The sequence below is a fragment of the Nicotiana sylvestris genome, chromosome 2, assembly GCF_000393655.2.
Source record: "Nicotiana sylvestris chromosome 2, ASM39365v2, whole genome shotgun sequence".
NCBI classification, from domain to species: Eukaryota; Viridiplantae; Streptophyta; class Magnoliopsida; order Solanales; family Solanaceae; genus Nicotiana; species Nicotiana sylvestris.
In genome coordinates this window covers 150,009,221-150,027,338 of record NC_091058.1, presented here as the reverse complement: position 1 = coordinate 150,027,338, position 18,118 = coordinate 150,009,221, and the positions used below count along the sequence as shown (strand labels likewise).

Below are 18,118 nucleotides of genomic sequence, written 5' to 3'. Positions count from 1 at the left end.
GGTCCGACTTTCTTGTTACGACCTTAATGGCTCCGGCGCGTGCCTTTACAAAAGAATTTGCAAGCATAGCAAACGAGTCAATAGAATTAGGTGATAAATTATGATACCATATCGTGGCACCCTTCTATAGAGTCTCCCTGAATTTCCCAGCAATACAGATTTAATTTCGTCATCTTCCAAGTTATTTCCTTTGATGGCGCACGTATACGAGGTGACGTGTTCATTTGGATCAGTCGTCCCGTTATACTTAGGAATCTCAGGCATACAGAACTTCTTGGGGATTGGCTTCGGAGCCGCACTTGGGGGGAAAGGTTTTTGTACAAACGTTTTAGAATCTAGTCCTTTCAATATTGGTGGTGCCCCCGGAATTCGGTCGACCCTGGAGTTATAGGTTTCCACCTTCTTATCATTTTCCCTGATCTTTTTTCCCCTGTCTCGATCTGCTTTATCAATTCTTCGAGCATCTTAATAATAGCAGGATTGGTCTTCGATTCCTTCTCGTTCGATTTTCTCGAAGCCGATTCGACCCTGTGTATAACTTCTTGGGATGAATCGGGTTCGACCCTGCTTGGCATTTGGTTCTGATTTTGGAGTTGAGCTATTGTTGCCTGTTGGGCCTGCAACATTTCGAAGATTACCCGCAAGATGATCCCGCCATCTTCACCGCCATGTGCATTCTGAGTAGCTGATCGGGTACCCCCACGTACGCTGCTTTCTGGATCGACGGCCAAATTTCCATTGACGGCTACATGTGAACTGAGTCGGCCAAATTTCCAAATTTCCATTGACGGGTACAATGTTTCTTGGTGCAATGTTCTCATTCTCGCCATGGTGACTGAGATCATTGTCAATGTGTTGAGGTGCTGATTGAGAGTTTGGCATTTTCTAATCCTATAATCAAAGACACTTCAAAGAACAAGTGTAAAATACTAATTTCCAAATTTCCATTGACGGGTACGAAAATTTATACCAGGCAATCATTATTACCATTAACCCCATGGTGGGTGCCAAACTATTTACCTAAAAACGGATAATAATTGAATTTATACTGTGGTTTTAAGGACACGTAATTTACTTAGCACAAATTGAGAGAAAACATAAATTGATAATCAAATTAACTGCGAATATAAATAAAGCAAACCAAATAAAATGTTTAACTTTGATCCTTGAGCTTGGTTGCCCTCGAATCAAGTGAATATTTCGCGGAAAGTATGTACACAACAACAGAAATATTGAGAGCTTAAGAGTAAGAGAATATATTGCTTTATATAACGTGAATAAGATGTCCTTTACAAATGATCAGACCCCTTTATATAGCAGGAGAGTCCTACTCTTGGTACAATTCTAAATATAGTAAGAAATCTCATGATTGGATGATTAATCGGCCTCTTCTTGATACATGCCGGAATTTGCGCAGTGATCCTCGCCTGATTACGGATATTTTGTCCTCTCGTTATTCAACCCAGTTAACTTCCCTCGATCTCCATCTTATCTGGTCTCTATCTTGGTCGGTCTCGATTTTGGTCGATCTCGAATTTAATCGGTCTCAGGGTCTCGAACTTGACAACTTAACTCTGCACCATAATTCGATATAAATCGAAGTCGATCCTTGATTAATCATGCTTCAGCCTCGATCAGTCGCACAAAAAGAGCAAGCCCGATTTTGACTATATATATATATACTTTTTCATTACATGGAATAAGTTACTTTTTCATTTCCCAAAATTACATTCTGCATATTCCAGAATATTCTCTTTCGCTCAACTCTCAATTGAAGAACTTGGAGCTCGATCAAGCTCCTTCAATGTAGGTTGAACCATACGACCTACATAATTTTTAAACTTCATATGGGTAAACAACTATGTAGGTTAATTATTTAAGACAAACTAAAAAATATTGTAGATATTCAGCCGAAAGTATAACATATGAAAGGTAGGATACAATCTACTTGTAAAAGAAGAACAAAGAAAGAGAGGAATAGGAAGTCACCGAGAATTTAATTGAGAGCCCTAAGGAGGAAAAGTTGGCTTACTCGGTTTATATACCAAAAATATCTAGATGTAATATTTATCTCTTCTTTTCCACTCTATCTTTTACTAGTTAATCATAGTTAAAAGACCACACATGCGGACATATATAAATAGTAATGCTAAAAAAACGAAGAATCGTGTAGAAAGATGTTTGTAACAAAAAGGTAAAACAATCAAAAATTTAAGTATAAATTTTTTAAATTTTTTAAGTATACAAACTTTTAAAAGATTTGAGAAAAGTCAATATTAAGATTGTTGCTAGATATATGTACGAAATAACTAAAAGAAAGAAAATACTTTTTTTCTCCTTATTGAATGTCTTGTTTCACGGTTGAACTGATGTTGAGTCAATTTTGACCATTTTTACTACAAAGCTAGAAAACTACTTCTTAAACAAAATTATATATACAAGAATTTGACTGAAAAATATTAAAGAAATACGTTAATAAATTGCTCGAACTCGTGAAAAGTGAACTAAGACATTCTATTTGAAAAGGAGAGAAGTATTAATTTTTAAACCATATAAAGGGAAAAGAAAATTCTTCTTCTTGGACACATTGTTTTACCTTTTTTCTTTTTTTTACCGCAGTAATGCATGTGCCGGTTACTTTGTGCGCACTTTTAGAATTTCACTATTTTATCGAATACTTGATATTTCATTTATTAAGCAATTCTGTCCACCAAAAACTTAAATAGATGAAAAGAATCACTTTAACATTCAGTATATTTGCATATATGCTAAAATATTTGGGGCATTTGCATCTATACCCGCTTTTTGTGTCACATTTTAACTTGTGCTCGCTTTGTAAAAAAAATTGCAAGCGTACCCGCTTTTTCACATAACTTCAGCACACGATGCTAAAGTAGCAAAGGCAATCACGCAAAACTTCAGCATTCTAGTAGCCGGGCCTGAAGTTCAGCTCTATAGCTGAAGCTTTTGTTTTGTAACTGGCGAACTTCAACTCTAAAGCTGAAGTTGTTGTGTTGTAACTGAAAACTTTAGCTCTAGAGCTTAAGTTTTTGTGTTGTAACTGAAAACTTTAGCTCTAGAGCTTAAGTTTTTGTGTTGTAACTGGGAAATTTCAGCTCTAGAGCTGAAGTTTTTGTGTTGTAACTGGGGAATCTCACTATCAAGATGTTCTAGTTTTTGATAACTCACCCAACTTTAGTTTACCGTTATTAGATTTTATGTAATCGGATCCATCGTTCAGTTCCATCTACTGTGTACTCTATTAACTTTCATGTTTTAAATATATCAAGAGCTACGTTTCATAGCAAAAAAAAAAAAAAGAAACTCAAAAGAGAAAAGAAAAAGAATAACAAACTCCATGTGCATGGGAAAGAATGAATTTGAAACTTACTGTTAAAGGCTGGGTTCCTTGTGCAGAAACATTCACGGTATCAAGTAAATTTTCAGCAATGGATGACGGAGTTGTGTTTCCAGACAATGAGGAAACTGATTTTTAATGTTATAATAATCCAAATGAAAGTCCTCAGTATATTTGCTTTAACTTCATTAATCAAAGAGAGCAATGTTGAAGTCATCGTTGTAGAAGAAGAAAAAAGAAAATGAAGGAGGAGAAGGGGGGAGAAAGGGAGCTGAAGTTGTTTAAAAAATGGGTACAAGTTAGAAGTTTTAAAAAAAATGGATATAGGTTAAATGGGGGCGACCAAATAGGGCGCCCCGTGCAATTTTTACAAAATGTTTACCCACGATGCAGGTGCGACTCAAGTAAATGCGGGGCCTAAAGCCAAAATTTAATATGAGGCCTAAATTTTTAAATGAAAGTTATACGATATGTTTTTATTTAAATTTTATTTTTCTAGCCTTTTGAGATACAAAGTGTTAATAATCCTTTTTTAGTCGATTTTCCCCAATAATTCATTTTTAATTGATAATGTAGCTAACTCATTTAATCTTTCTTGAGATGTTAATTTTAGATAAGATTTTATTGAGCAATAGAAGTATAGAACTATTTGGAAGCTTAAATTTCTTGGAGAAAAAAGGTGAGTAAGAATATTAAAGAGAAAGACAGAAAATATGTATGAGTTTCTAAAATATGAAAAGATCGGAAAAAGAAACTTGAACAAATTAAGAAAGGGAGAGTAAAAGTTTACATGTTATCGAATGAAGGAGTAAAAAGTGAAAATTGAAATATTTTGATTAGGTTAGAGGTTGGTCAAAATAATTTTTAATCACTTTCTGGTTTATTTTAGGAAAAATTTCATATTAGAACAATTGGGCTCCATACTTTTCAATTTTATAGCTCATATTTCAATTTACAACCAACTAGTCCAAAAATAATAGGCTAAGATTCAACATCCAACTCCAATAGGTTCTCAAAATTACTATTTAACTTTTAAAAAATATTCCTCAAGCTTTTAAATTAATTTTCGAATCAATAACTGTGACTCAAATATTAATTCAACAAACCAAATTCATTAGAGTGGTGAAAATTAAATTTTTAACAAGCTTAAATATGTGGGTTTAAATTCCGAATTTGCTTTTGTGAGAAATTTGGAGTGGATGTTATTTAGACTTGTTAGAAATAGTATAAGGAGGGTGTATATAAAATTTGAAGTCATTTAATGGAGATTTGGACTGGTTTTGAACAAGAATTGCAACTGAAAATTGCGGAAGAAGTAGTCTACAGACACTTGTATAAAGGTGTATAAAAGAGTATAATAGTGTATAAGGTGTGTTTCTACACTCATATACACTATTATACAAGATTATACATAATTATACAAAAAACTGACTTCGTCTTCTTCCTTGCAGTCTTTTCTGAAATTTAACTCAAGTCTTGCTCAAATCTACTCCAAATCACTTCAAATTTAAATTTTGAAGTCCTTTTGATATTTTCAATCAATTGGAACAACACTCAATCCAAACAACTCACAAATAAAAAAAACCATTTTCAAAAGCAAAGCTTTGAATGGTCTTCAATGGTGGACTTCTACTCTTCAATTTTCTTAAATTGCAAGCAGGTGACACAAGAGGAGAAGCAGAAAATACACGGGCCCTTGAAGCATATGTAGAAGATGTGAGAAGAAAAGAAAGTGAAAACAATGGTTGTGAGAACAAAGAATTAACTCCATAGCTTTTAGAAGCAATGGTTGTAAGAACACAAATTTTGAATTTGCAAGTGCTTTCAAAATATGTACAATGTGGACTAGATGGGGTAAAACTTAAAAACATTGGCTATTTTTTGTTATGATGTGAAGTCATATGTATTTTCTTGTAATTCTTTCTTTATTTTAATGTTCGGAAAACACCAAAAGTAGATTTAAGCCAAAACAAATCAAAAATCATATGTAGAACACCCCAAGTTTCTTAACAAGATTCTTTTATAATGAAAGAGAAGTTTATTCCAATATTCAGACATATATAGGTGTACAATTGGAAAATTCTTCACTTGGAAAATGTTACACTAACAAAGGAAAATATAACTACTTTTACTCTAGTCGTTAACCTAATGCAACCCTCCTCCTTTATCCTAGCGTGCAATTGGCTATAATTTGCACATAGGTGGAGTTTGAGTCACTAATAACTATACACAAATTTATAGCATAATTCAATCCATCAATTTCAATGTTTTACAATCTCCACCTCTCTGTTAACATTCTCAGTACGTCTCCCTCTAGTAAAAACAGCTTCCATTTCTTCCAAAGACTTTCCTTTAGTCTCAGGCAAGAAAAAGTAAAAGAAAATCAAAGCTACAACTGATATCCCAGCAAACAAGAAGAAAGCACCTCCTGTAGTAATTGCTGCAGAAATTGACAGAAAACTCATTGAAACAGTAGCATTCATCAACCTATTAACAGCAACACCAATACCAGCACCCAATGCCCTGTACTTAAGTGGAAATATTTCAGCACTATATACCCAAGTAACAGGCCCAAGCCCAATATTGAAAAACATCACAACTGCATAAGTTGTAATTATGCTAAGGACCAAAGCCCAAATAAGTTTCCCACCAGAGTTTTCTGCCAAAGTCAAGAAAATCCCAAGTGCAGTTAATGTCACTACCATCCCACTTAAACTTGTCAACAATAGTTTTCTTCGCCCAGCTTTGTCAATCAAGAAAGTGGAGAGAACTATAAATATAAACTTAGTAAAACCAACCCCAACTGTGGCTAGTATTTGGTGACTATGATCATGAACTCCTGCTTTGTCAAAGATTTTATGGCTGTACAATATTACAGCTTCAATCCCAGTTGCATGTTCAAAGAAATGAATTCCCACACCAGCAATTAAAATCCATCTAAGTGATGGTGTTGGTCTTAGCAGCAATTCTTTCCAAACACCTTCACCTTGTGACTTTACTGAATCCGGAATCTTGACAATGTCATCGTTACAATTTTCGTCGATACCTACAGCTTGTTTAATTTCCCTCAATCGAAATTCAGCTTCTTGAGGATCATTAGAAACTTTGTACAATATTTTCTTGGCGTCTCCTAAACGGCCTTTCATAATAAGCCATCTAGGAGACTCTGGCATTTTGAGAATGCCAATTGCCAAGAAAAATGAAGGAATTGCTGCAATTCCTAACATCATTCTCCAACCAAGTCTAAGTGACAATCTTGAAAAAATATAATTGGACAAATAACCTAGTAAAATACCAATGCTAATTCCAACTTCTGGAAGAGAAGTTAGGAATCCACGCGACGATGGAGATGAAACTTCTGCAGAATAAACAGGTGCGATCATGAGTGCAAAACCAACACCAAGTCCAGCAACACATCTTCCTAACAACAAAATCGCGTAACTTGGACCGTATCCCATTATAACGGATCCACACAAGAAAATTAAGGAAGCTATAACTATGGTGTAACGTCGGCCAATATAATCAGAGGTTCTTCCAGCACAAAGTGAACCAACTAAAGCACATAAATTTAGGATCCCAGCTAGTACTTCTGTTTTTGCATCATTGATTTTGAATTCTTCTTTGACAAAGATCATTGCTCCACTCATCACACCAGTATCTGAAATCAAACATAAAATCTTGTTATGTCAATTAATAGTACTAATATTTTGTGTAATTAAGTAGGTAGATTATAGCTATGGCATAAATACAAGCATATTATAGATAAAGGAACTCAATGATTATATGCATGGAAAAATCTTGTAACAAGATCAAATCATGCTGTTCTTGGAAAAGAATCATTCATCTTAAAGATTTAGAGATTGAGATCTTTCATTCTTAATCAAAAGTCTCGAGTTCAACCCCGTAAAAAGAGAAATTTTGGTAGGGATAAACTTATCTGACACAAATCTAAATTAGTCGGACCAATAAGTGTTTTTAATAAAACATGACTAAATAAGAAAAAGAATCATGGAATAAGGAAAAATGGAAAATATAGGAAGAAGAAAAGAACTAACCATAGCCAAAGATGATGGATATCATGGAGGCAACAATGGCACAAGCACAGGCATATTTGTTAATCCTTATGGGATTTTCTCCACCACCCTTCTCCATCATTTTTCAATGAAAGATCCTAATTTTATGTTCTCAATTCTTTCGATAATATAATCTTATCCGGCACGAATCTGAATTAGTCAAATCTAATATCTTTGTTATAATCTTCCAATGCTTGATATCTATGAAACAATATATATAGAAGTCACAAACAAGTAGCAGCAGTAAAATTCTAAGACTTCATGCACTTGTGGAACCCACTGAAAATTAGTGATAACTTTTATCTAGTGCATGCATGACAGCTACAAAATTAGACAATTGGAACACAGAAGATCAATGATAAAAGAAACCAGATCTCTGCGCTTTCATCTTTTCTAATTTTGGGTCTATATATAGAACAAATATTAAATTTTAATTCTACTTCACCTTTATTTTGGTTTTCTAAAAATATAACGTAATATAGTTGAATTTTTGAGAATTTGTGGATAAGAATTACAAGTCTCACGAGTCCTGATAGGACTGACCAGTGACGCCCCGTATCCGACGCCGGTTTGAGTTGGAGCATTGACTTTGGTTTAGATTTTTTTTTTTTTTTTTGAGTAAAATCCACTTTACCCTCTCACATTTCGAATGGGAAAGAGAACCCTATTGTCCGGTGAAATAATTTTTTTAATAAAAATCTTTTCTTTTTTCAATAGATAATTTTTAGAATAACCAAGTTCTTTCATTATAGCTAAAAGCTCAAGATATGACGAACAATTAGGATTTATATAATTTATGGAGTTCCTCATTAGCCTTCTTCCTTCATAGTTTAAGATATGATGTAATGCAAAAACGTCTCCGTAATAAATTTTAAAATGTGACATTATTAACTATAATTTCTGTTCAATAAAGATATTTTTTAAAATATAAACTTTAATAATTGCTTTAGTATAATAATTTTAATATACAAAGAAAATAAATTAAAAAATTAATATAGCAGCAATTCTTTTATCTGATATATATGTCAGAGAATTGAATATATCAGTATATCTTTTTTTCTTCAAATTGAATGTGCGCGCAACATATTTCTTAAATTTTGTATGCAAGATTTTTTTTATTGCAAAAATTTAACAATGGTTTCAATACAATAGAAAAATATCTTAAATTTTGCAAGCAAGGAAGACGAAATTCAAGTATTGGTTTGGATAAAAAAAATATTATACTGCACCTTTGAAAGGATAGAGAGAAAAAATCTTTATTTTAAAAAAGAAACTCTCACCAAAAAAATATGACATAAGGAGGTTCCTTTTTCCATTTAAAATGTAAGGGGGATATTGTTTCCCAAGTCTTAAAAGTTAAGGGGGTAAAGTGAATTTACTCTTTTTTTCTGGGTCAAATTTGACTTTAGATCATTACGGAGTTTTTTCCCTAGTGCTACCACCAATTCAATAAATTTATGACATGTGTGATTTTTTATCACTTGACTAAGGTAAATTGACATGTATTTCAATTTTATTTAATACTCTTAGATCTAAATTGCTCGATTTGGTATAACTACCGGGGTTGATTAGGTATTTTCTATTTGGATAATCCTGAAAGATATTTCAGCGTTACGCAATTCAGATTGGGAGCCTTAGTTAATCCTTAAATGCGTTGAACGTACGTTGGTTTAATATTTGTTTGCCAAAAGATATCTGGAGAACATATCAGTTGTTGAATAGACCAAATTTTATTTTTTAAAACTAAACGTCTGTGAGCTACGTTTTTGAAACTTTCTTTAATAAGAAGTGGCTCACTAGTTATTCTTTTGCCATAATTTCCTAACTTGTCAATCACTACCTATACAATTAGAGAATCACCATCAATCTTTATATAATAAACAACCTACCTCTTTTTTATCATAACTAGTTTAGTGTACGTGCGTTGCACGTGTACCTCGCGTCAAGAAAATATATATACAAAAATAATGTTTCTGACTACAAATGCTTCATCCCAATTTTATATTTTTTTTTATCAATTTAGCGTCGATATATTTGTGATAATTTTCATATATACTAACCTTAGCTTGTACTACATTTTCAATTGTTGTATTTTAAAGGGGGGAGGGGGGGGGGGGGAATTTAGAAAACAATATGAAAAATTAGAGTTTTGGAATAAGAAAAATGAATATAGTCATCTAAAAAATATAGGGTTATTCTCACCATTTTATTCCCTTCTTTTGAGTCGTCTGCTTATTTTCATCTCATAAAAGTTTGTATAACCAAAACTGGCGATAATATATAAATAAATATCAAATATGTGAATAAAGTTACAGCCGAACATAAAAAATACTAAGCGGCATGAAGTTTAAATCAATAATTAAAGCTTAGATCATAAATTAATATAATTAAGTTATCATGCCAATAAAAAATTTACAAGAACTATGAAATACATGGCACATTTAAAAAGAATTAAAAGACTAAAAGAATTCATTCCTCCTAATCTCGTCCCAAAATCATACGAATACTATATTCATTAGATAAATAAATATCAAATACAAAAATATAATAGAAGAAAATCGAACTTTTCTGTAAAAACCTACCAGAAAAAGAACAAATAACTTTCAAAAGTCTATCCAACAATTAATAACTAACCATGGAATGTTAGGAACAAACAAAATATTGAAATAGCAATACATGTGTCGAAATAATTAAAAGTTTTAGACCGAAAAAGAGAAAAAAAGAGGTTTTTGAATGTTAAATCAATAGGTAATTTGACTTCAAATTGTCGTCCTACGGGCAATCAAATATGTATTTGATGTATTTTTTTCCAACTTTTCTGTCAGATAAAATTTACTACATTCGAATATTAAAAATTAAAATTACACCAACATATTTTCGTAAAGAAATCAATTCATATCATTAGATCTTGTTAAATAGTGGATTGAATTTAAATTCGGTCTTCTTTTTTTTTTGTCCATGAATTAGAGCTTTATGTAGTTGCTATATATGTATTTTCGACAATAATATCTTCTTAAAACTTTTTGAATTGTGACTGAATAGAATTTATTTGAGTTATATAAAATTATAAAATTAACGTTAGAGATTTTTTTAACATAATAAATATTGTTCTCATTTAGCTAGCTCAATAAATAAAGTTATCATCTACCATAAAAGTTTTTCGGATGCTTTATTTGTGATTTAAAAAGGATTCATATGAAAATTTGTAAATTAAAATTAAATCTGTTGGCCTTCTAAAAAATTAGGATGAAAGTTGACATTATACCTCCTAAAAATTTATAGTGACAATATAAAGTTTAAAAAATAACTAATGTTGAGTAATATTTTACTACAACTAACTTAATTTAAAAAGATAATATAGCGAGACAATGTCACCTATAAGACTTAATAACCGAAATCAAGAAAGAAAGAAAAAACGACAACTCATTTATAATATATTTGGTCATCTACTATTTCATCTTTATTGCTTCAAATTCATATTAATATCAATTTGACTCTTAATTTTATATCATAAATTGACTTTTTAATTTCTTTCATCATTAATGCTCTTCCTACAAAAATTAATTTATATACCTTAAAGAGTTGTCAACATGACAAATAAACTTACTTATATAATGAATTTTAAAAAATATTAACTTGAACTCTTTTGCATTAGTTAATTAAAAATCTTAATTATTTATTCTCTACATTAAAGAAAATAAATTAACTTTTATTATCAAATTCTTAAATTAGTTCATCCCAATTTTAAAATTTAACTATAATTAGAACTTTGTTGAATAGAATTTTTGATTTCAAATAGTTAAAAACCATTAGTATGTCAATTTTGATTCGTTTTAGTGCTTCCAAAATCATTGTTCATTAGTATGTCAATTTTGATTCGTTTTTGTGCTTCTAGAATTATTGTGCTTTTTTACTTCTAGAAAATATTACGAATAATTTATAAAGTTTTGAATAATAAGAAAATCTTATAGTTAATATAGTTTTAAAGCTTTAATATTAATAGCGTCAAATAAGGACATTCATATAAAGTAAAAAGGTTAATAATTTAAAGTGCTAAATATTAGGATTTGCTATCTAGTTTAATAAGGAAAGATTTAATAAAACAAATTTTAGTTGATTTTAAAGTCCTAAAATTTAGGAAAGCAACTTAAAATTACAAATTTATCTAATGTAAAATCTTTTTTAAAAGGGTAAAAAAGGCGAACGACATTTAAGAACTAATATAACCTATCTCAACTTTTTAAGGCTGAGATGTTGAGATCTCAACTTTGAATAGGTCTTTAATACAGCAGATTCTGTTTGATATATAGCCTTTGGTTTGATAGCATTTAGTCAATTTGTCTCTTTGTGTATTTTTTTAACAAGAAAAAGATATATAATTTGCAACCAACTTAACAGTATTCGCCAAATAAAAAATAAAAAATAAAAATTCTATTGTATAGAGTAAAATATGTTCATATTAAATGCAGGCATAATAAAGCGACACGTGGAGCCGAATGCAGAAGGCAATCAGGTCCGAAGGCAACAATCTCGTTTGTTCCCGAAGGAAATGATGTTCATAAAGGCGAAATAAATGTCTGTCACCCGGTAGCATTTAATGGAGAATATTCTATAGCATTAACTACGTAATCCATTATGTAGAATATGATATTCACGCCTACTGTTACACATTCTTCAATGGCCCTCTTAATTGTCATTTAAGAGGGTTATGTGCTTCGCTTTGGCCTCTTTCAAGGTTTTTCTCCTCATGGTGTACATAGAATCTGTTTTTCAACAATGAGGGAAGCCGCTCGGCGCTGAAGTTCTTCTTTATGACGGTCAACCTCGGTTAAAAGGTTATCCTGCTCAGATCTAGCGGCCTGGAGGCTAACATCAGTGTCATGGATAGTGGAGTTAAAAAAATTATTATGCTTCATGACTCTCTTATACCTCTCTTTTAACCGGGCATACTTCTCCTTGGCAGCAGCAACTTCTTCAGCTTTGGAGTTCAAGGCTGCCTCCAAATTATTCAATCTTTCAATAGAGGCAACCTCGCGATCCGATGCAGCAAGAATGGCATTCTAGACCTCGACCCATTTTGCCTTAGCTTCTTCAAATTGTACCCTTAACAGGGCGACCTCTTGGCCGAGGGTCACTACCTCTTGCTCGCTTTGCTACAACCGAGCCTCCAACTCAGCGGCCTCAGCAGCTTGTGCTTCCAATACCGAGAGGCGAGCAACAATTTGATCCTGCTCGGCCAACAATTGATCCCGCTTGGAGGTAAGTTTCTCCTTGTCAAGGATCAACCTCTGAAGTCCCTCGGAAGCAATGATCACGCCCAACTATGCCTTATGAAAAGGACACGCGGACGTTGCAAATATAATCTGAGTATTTCGCCCAGAGTCGAACCCACAAGGAATTAATCTACCAATTACTCTTATCAGACTTACTAAATTCAACGTAATCAACTTTCCAAACGTTTTGAATAATAGTTGAGGATATTTTTACTAACTATGACGAACTACAATTATGTAAGTAAAGACTAACTATGATTAAGTTGTATACAATTAAGAGAAGGATCTAAGGTAGTGATTTCCCTTATTGATGAAATCCCTTCCGGTTATGTTTCACATAGATTCACCTAATCGTCTCTATCAATCATGAGCACTCTTATTACCGCAAATCTCTCCCGAGTAATCATGACAATTTACTAGACGTACTCTCCCGAGTTATGCTAGCTGACTTTGTTTATTACAGCTCACTTTAGATTGCACCCAAGGCTTCGTTATCCCTAATCCCACCTTTAAACCCACAGTTATAGATCCCTCTTATACTTTGGGAGTGATGTTGTTCAACAACTACCTAAATATGCACTCTCTCCCGAGTTATGCACACTAAATAGGCACAACTAATTGAGGATCCTATCAATTAACTACAACAAGAACATAGTTGAACAAATAGAGATTAAACCAGGCAAACTATATTAACATAACAAGAAGTTCATCCTTCAATAGGTTCCATCAAAACCCTAGACTAAATATTTAGCTACTCATAATCGTGTTCATAATTTCCCAAATAAATTGCATAATTAAATTACAAAGCAAAGATGAAGGAATGAAGAATTTGATGTCAATCTCCTCCGGAAATTGCTCCAAACGTTTTCTCCCTTCCGCAATAGCCTCCCTAGGTCTAAGATATGTCAAAAGTCTTCAAAATATCGTTTTTACATGTATTTATACCAAGTAGGGTCGGGCCCAGACGAAAAAAACCTTTTCTGCCGAACTAGGTCTGGCTCTGTAGAATTTGCACAGCCGCGCCGCAGGCTGCGCCACACCATGCGGCGTGGTAGTGCATTTTATCTGCAGCCTCATATTTTCGATTCAAGCTCAACTTTACACTACTGCGCCGCGCATTGCGGCGCCCCATGCGGCGCAACAGTGCAATTTTCTCAGAGTGAACTTTTTTCGTCCTCTTTTAACATCCAGACTTGGTACACGACCTCCACACACGATCCCGGCTTAATGCATTGGGCTTTTACTCAGACTTCAAAGCTCCAAATCGATCAATTTAGCTCCAAATTAACTTTTGAGCTCCGGATCGCTTCCTGCAAGGCATAAAACACGTACTAAGTGTAATTCACTATAATTGGAGCTCAAACGCACATAAAAATGCAATCATTGGAATGTAATACCACGGTTAAAACACGAGTTTCTAGCCTAACATCAACACCCCACACTTAGACAATTGCTCGTCTTCGAGCATTTGAACTACACTGCACATAGGGACAACCGTTCATCAAACAACCTCCCTGATACACCATGCCAAGAATAATTAAAGTGGATTGAGCACCTTATCATAACATCTCACCCTCAAGCTTCGACTCAAAAGTACCATGCATTAATCACTCGCCCACTTACTCTCACATAGAGGTTAATGACATTACCTTTCCTTCATGAATCAAGTGCCCTCACACAACAAACGAGAGTAGTACCACACAATAAAATTTAAGAATATTTAGGAACTCAAGATAGAAAGAATTCACTCACTCTCAGAAATAATATTCATATGCCACAAAAGATGCACCATAGGCTTGCCCGTAGTGTACTACTCTACTAATTGAGTTCATTCAGTCTAAGATCAAGTAGGACTTTAATTGGTTGTAATGTAGGTTGCGGGACGGGTAGGATACATTTAGGTATAAGAGTGACTACACCTCCCTAAGCACTTTAATACATATACTTTAACCTTCAAACCCCACTTACGTCAAACCAAAACTCCACCTTCACATCAATCTAGATTAACTCCCTACATCTTTAAGCACAATTACGTCCGGAGCCACCACTATCAAAGAATATATATATATATATTTCTTTTCTTTCTTTATCAATGCAATATCATTTTTTTCTTTTTCTTTTCTTTCCTTTTCAATTCAAGTGGCTCTTACTTTTCCCTTCTTCTTTTTCAACACAATGCACATTTCTCCTTATTTTATTAGTTCCACTCAAAAGCCCAACCAACCACCCCACACTTTAACTTTTGCAAAGTTCATAACAATTCAAGTGCTCATGAGAGGTGAAAAGGTTCAAATATATGGTCAATTAAAACAATTGGATAAGGCTTATAATGTGGTTGCTAAAGAAACAGTATTATCCGCTCAAGGGGATTAACTACGATACATCTCAATTAGGCGGGTAAAATATGTATATATATGGCTCAACAAAGAAATGTCTATATCCCTTTCAAGACTGAACAAAACTACTATTTCGATTTGCAAACACACGGGGTAAGTTCTAGGCATCAAATGCAACGCACAGAATAGCACAAAACCTTACACACACATAGCACATAACTCACTCAGGATTGGACTAATCACTCTTAGTCAAAGCAGTTAAGCACAGCTTTAATCATACGATTTAAAGCACTTATTCAAGAGTCAAGAATTGAGCCTAGGTGTCACAACTAAGGCCCTTACCACTCTCAAGGCATATGGAATCAAGGGAAATTGCTCCTTCAACTTAGCTTCCTAACTAAAGATTCTTAATTCCTAAAAAATAAAGAAAATAAAAATTTAACTACATCCGGTTCAAGCAAAACCCTTGGAAAAGAACCGCGACACAAAGAAAAACCAAAGGGGAATTGTTACACTACCTAAAAGAAAAAAAATTAAAATAAAAGACATATTTTTGGATTTTCACATATATGAATTTTTTTTTCTTTTCGACTCATCTCCCTCAAGAAATCAGTCGACGATATCCATCATCGGGAAGAGTCAAACTACATACTTAATTACTAACTATTACAGGCCCGATCGAATTCAGAATTATAGTTTACAGACCAATTGTCTAAGAAAGTAAGAAACAAACAAAGGAAAGTACAAATATAATCAAATATGAGCACCTCACCCCACACTTAAGAGATTGCATTGTCCCCAATGCAAAGCAATAAAATCAAGAGTGAAAAGGGTACTCCCTGAGGCCTAAGGCCTAATCATCAGCACCCTCAAAGCTGCACAAATACTCCTCATCATCTGAGGGAATGGAGTTCGCATCTTCATCGGGTGGCAGTTGTCCTCCTCGCGCCAACCCCAACCACTGCTGAGTGATAGCAGAAAGGGGGTGATCTTGCTGCAACTCTTCCAAGTCAGCCTCCCCACGATCAGCCCGAAGGCGCAAGTCAGAAATAGTAGCTGTAGAGTCTCCTCAATGTGGACCATCCTCTGGTCTGAGTTAACAGCCGTAGTAGGGGGGTCGATCACCGCCGTAACATCAAAGGGCCTAATAGGGTAAGATACTGGAATAGTCCTGTCATAGTGGTACTCCTCTTCCACAAGGTGTGCACGCAATAATCGAGTGATCATACTCGGGTAATGTAGACGGCGAGCACCAAGTGGTCTCACTTTAGCCATATTCTCAAGCATGATAGGTCGAACTGCATCCGAGTCAACAGGGCATAAATCAAACACACCTTCAGTCGGGGTACATTAGTGTCACTTCCAGTCGACATGATCTTGGCATTAATCAACCGCAACAAAACCTTGGCTGGCCACTGGAAAGTTGCCTTCTTCATATCTTTGTGGAATTCATTGGCATCTCGTGTCCATGCGGCAGAAGAGTCAGCACCACATAACAGGTGGCGAATAGACGGATAGTTTGGTCGACAGAGAAACCTCTGAAAGAGTTTGTGGGAATGCTCTGTGAATCCCATAATCCGATTGATCACCCGGGAAGAGAATGGAATCACTTTACCCCTTACATGCACTTCGTAAACAGCATCTAGGCTGGCTTCAGGTTGCCAGTTAGCATAAAATTCTTTCACTAGGTTCACATTTACCGCATCACCTAGACGGAACAGACTGTCGAAACCCAAAACCCGAATATTGTTGTAAATTTCACCATATTTACAGGCCAACTTCCCATCGTCAATAGCAACCTCAGGATCCGGGTGGACTGACGGGACAAATGTCTGAAACTAGCGTCGAGCATGGGCAGGGACAACTCGTATACCATATTTGCATACTGGCACCACATCCGCATCAGGGTCAATACGCTCATCTTCCTCTTCTACTGGGGTGAGGGGAGGTGCCCGTCTCCCACCACGACGGCTGCTACAAGCAACCTCAGACGAACCAGTGTTAGAGCGTTTGCTCGGGCGGCGTGACATTCTACCTGCACAAGACGAAAAATATCATCCACAATACGAAAATCCAAAACAAAACCAAACGGGGTAACCACCCCACACTTATGTTATTGGCATGTTCACAAGTAAAATGTATATTAGGGACCCAAACTATCCCGATGGAAGTGCGCCACAAGCAATCAACAATCCCCCAACCACCAACATAATAGAACAACTACAAAATCACAGACTATACTAGTTAAACATACAAAATTAAGAAGCTAAGCTAGTAACTACGAAGAGAAATAAAAGACATTATACTAATGCACTACTAGCCAACTTCACAAAATACAACATATCACTACACAAGCACAAAGCATGAATCGAATATACAAAATAGCACCTAGCACACATTTTCTCATAGCAATTATTCTCCACTAAGCTACAATGTCACTCTCAAGGTCATTGAGGCATTTAGTCAAACACATGACATTCATCACAGTTACCTCAAAATTTCAACTTTAATTCTGCCAATATTACTACACAACCCATACTAATCAACCATCCTACCATCACCACAATGTAACAATGGCACAAAGTGCTCCAAATTTGCACAAATACACCACCAATTTTCGGCCTTTAAGGCACCTCCACACAACTTCATCATAAATTTTTTTTAGAGGCATCAAGACATGCTAAAAATCTTCCACAAGGATAAGCACAATGAAAAAGCCAACAAGTGAAGCACCAATCATGGCCAAAGTAAGCAATTAAATTGAAAAAAAAATTAATTAGCATCAATACACTACCTAGGGTTTAGTTGAAATTAACTATACTACTCATGACACTAAATTACTTAAATAAAAGAAAAGAGAGTAGAGAAACTTACCTTGAGGAAGAATGGAAGGGATGAGATGTGTGTGTGGGAAGGAAATTGGAGAAGAAAAGAGAATGGGGGAATTGGGGGAAGGGTTTGGTCATTTGGAATGAAAGAGAAAGAGAAAAAGAACAAGGGGTTTGGGGGAGGGGGGCCGGACACGCTGGGCAGAGAGTGTAGAAAAAAAAGACTAAAAAAATATATATATATTTTTTA

At 34.5% G+C, this 18,118-nt stretch overlaps 1 protein-coding gene across 1 annotated transcript; it reads right to left on the bottom strand.

The window, feature by feature from the left end:
- Positions 1 to 5,387: 5,387 nt before the first annotated feature.
- On the bottom strand, positions 5,388 to 7,828 carry LOC104245142 (probable polyol transporter 6). Its single transcript, XM_009800708.2, has 2 exons — positions 7,414 to 7,828; positions 5,388 to 7,016 (listed from the first exon to the last, which is right to left on the bottom strand). The coding sequence occupies exons 1-2, from the start codon at positions 7,511 to 7,513 to the stop codon at positions 5,620 to 5,622; spliced, it is 1,497 nt and encodes a 498-aa protein (XP_009799010.1). The 5' UTR covers positions 7,514 to 7,828; the 3' UTR covers positions 5,388 to 5,619.
- Positions 7,829 to 18,118: the final 10,290 nt, after the last annotated feature.

Bases quoted from the DNA above. Each gene is read 5' to 3' on its own strand.
- LOC104245142 (XM_009800708.2), bottom strand. From the start codon at position 7,513: ATGATGGAGAAGGGTGGTGGAGAAAATCCCATAAGGATTAACAAATAT. The intron at 7,017-7,413 runs GTTAGTTCTTTT...GTTTGATTTCAG, and splicing joins ATCCATCATCTTTGGCTATG to ATACTGGTGTGATGAGTGGA.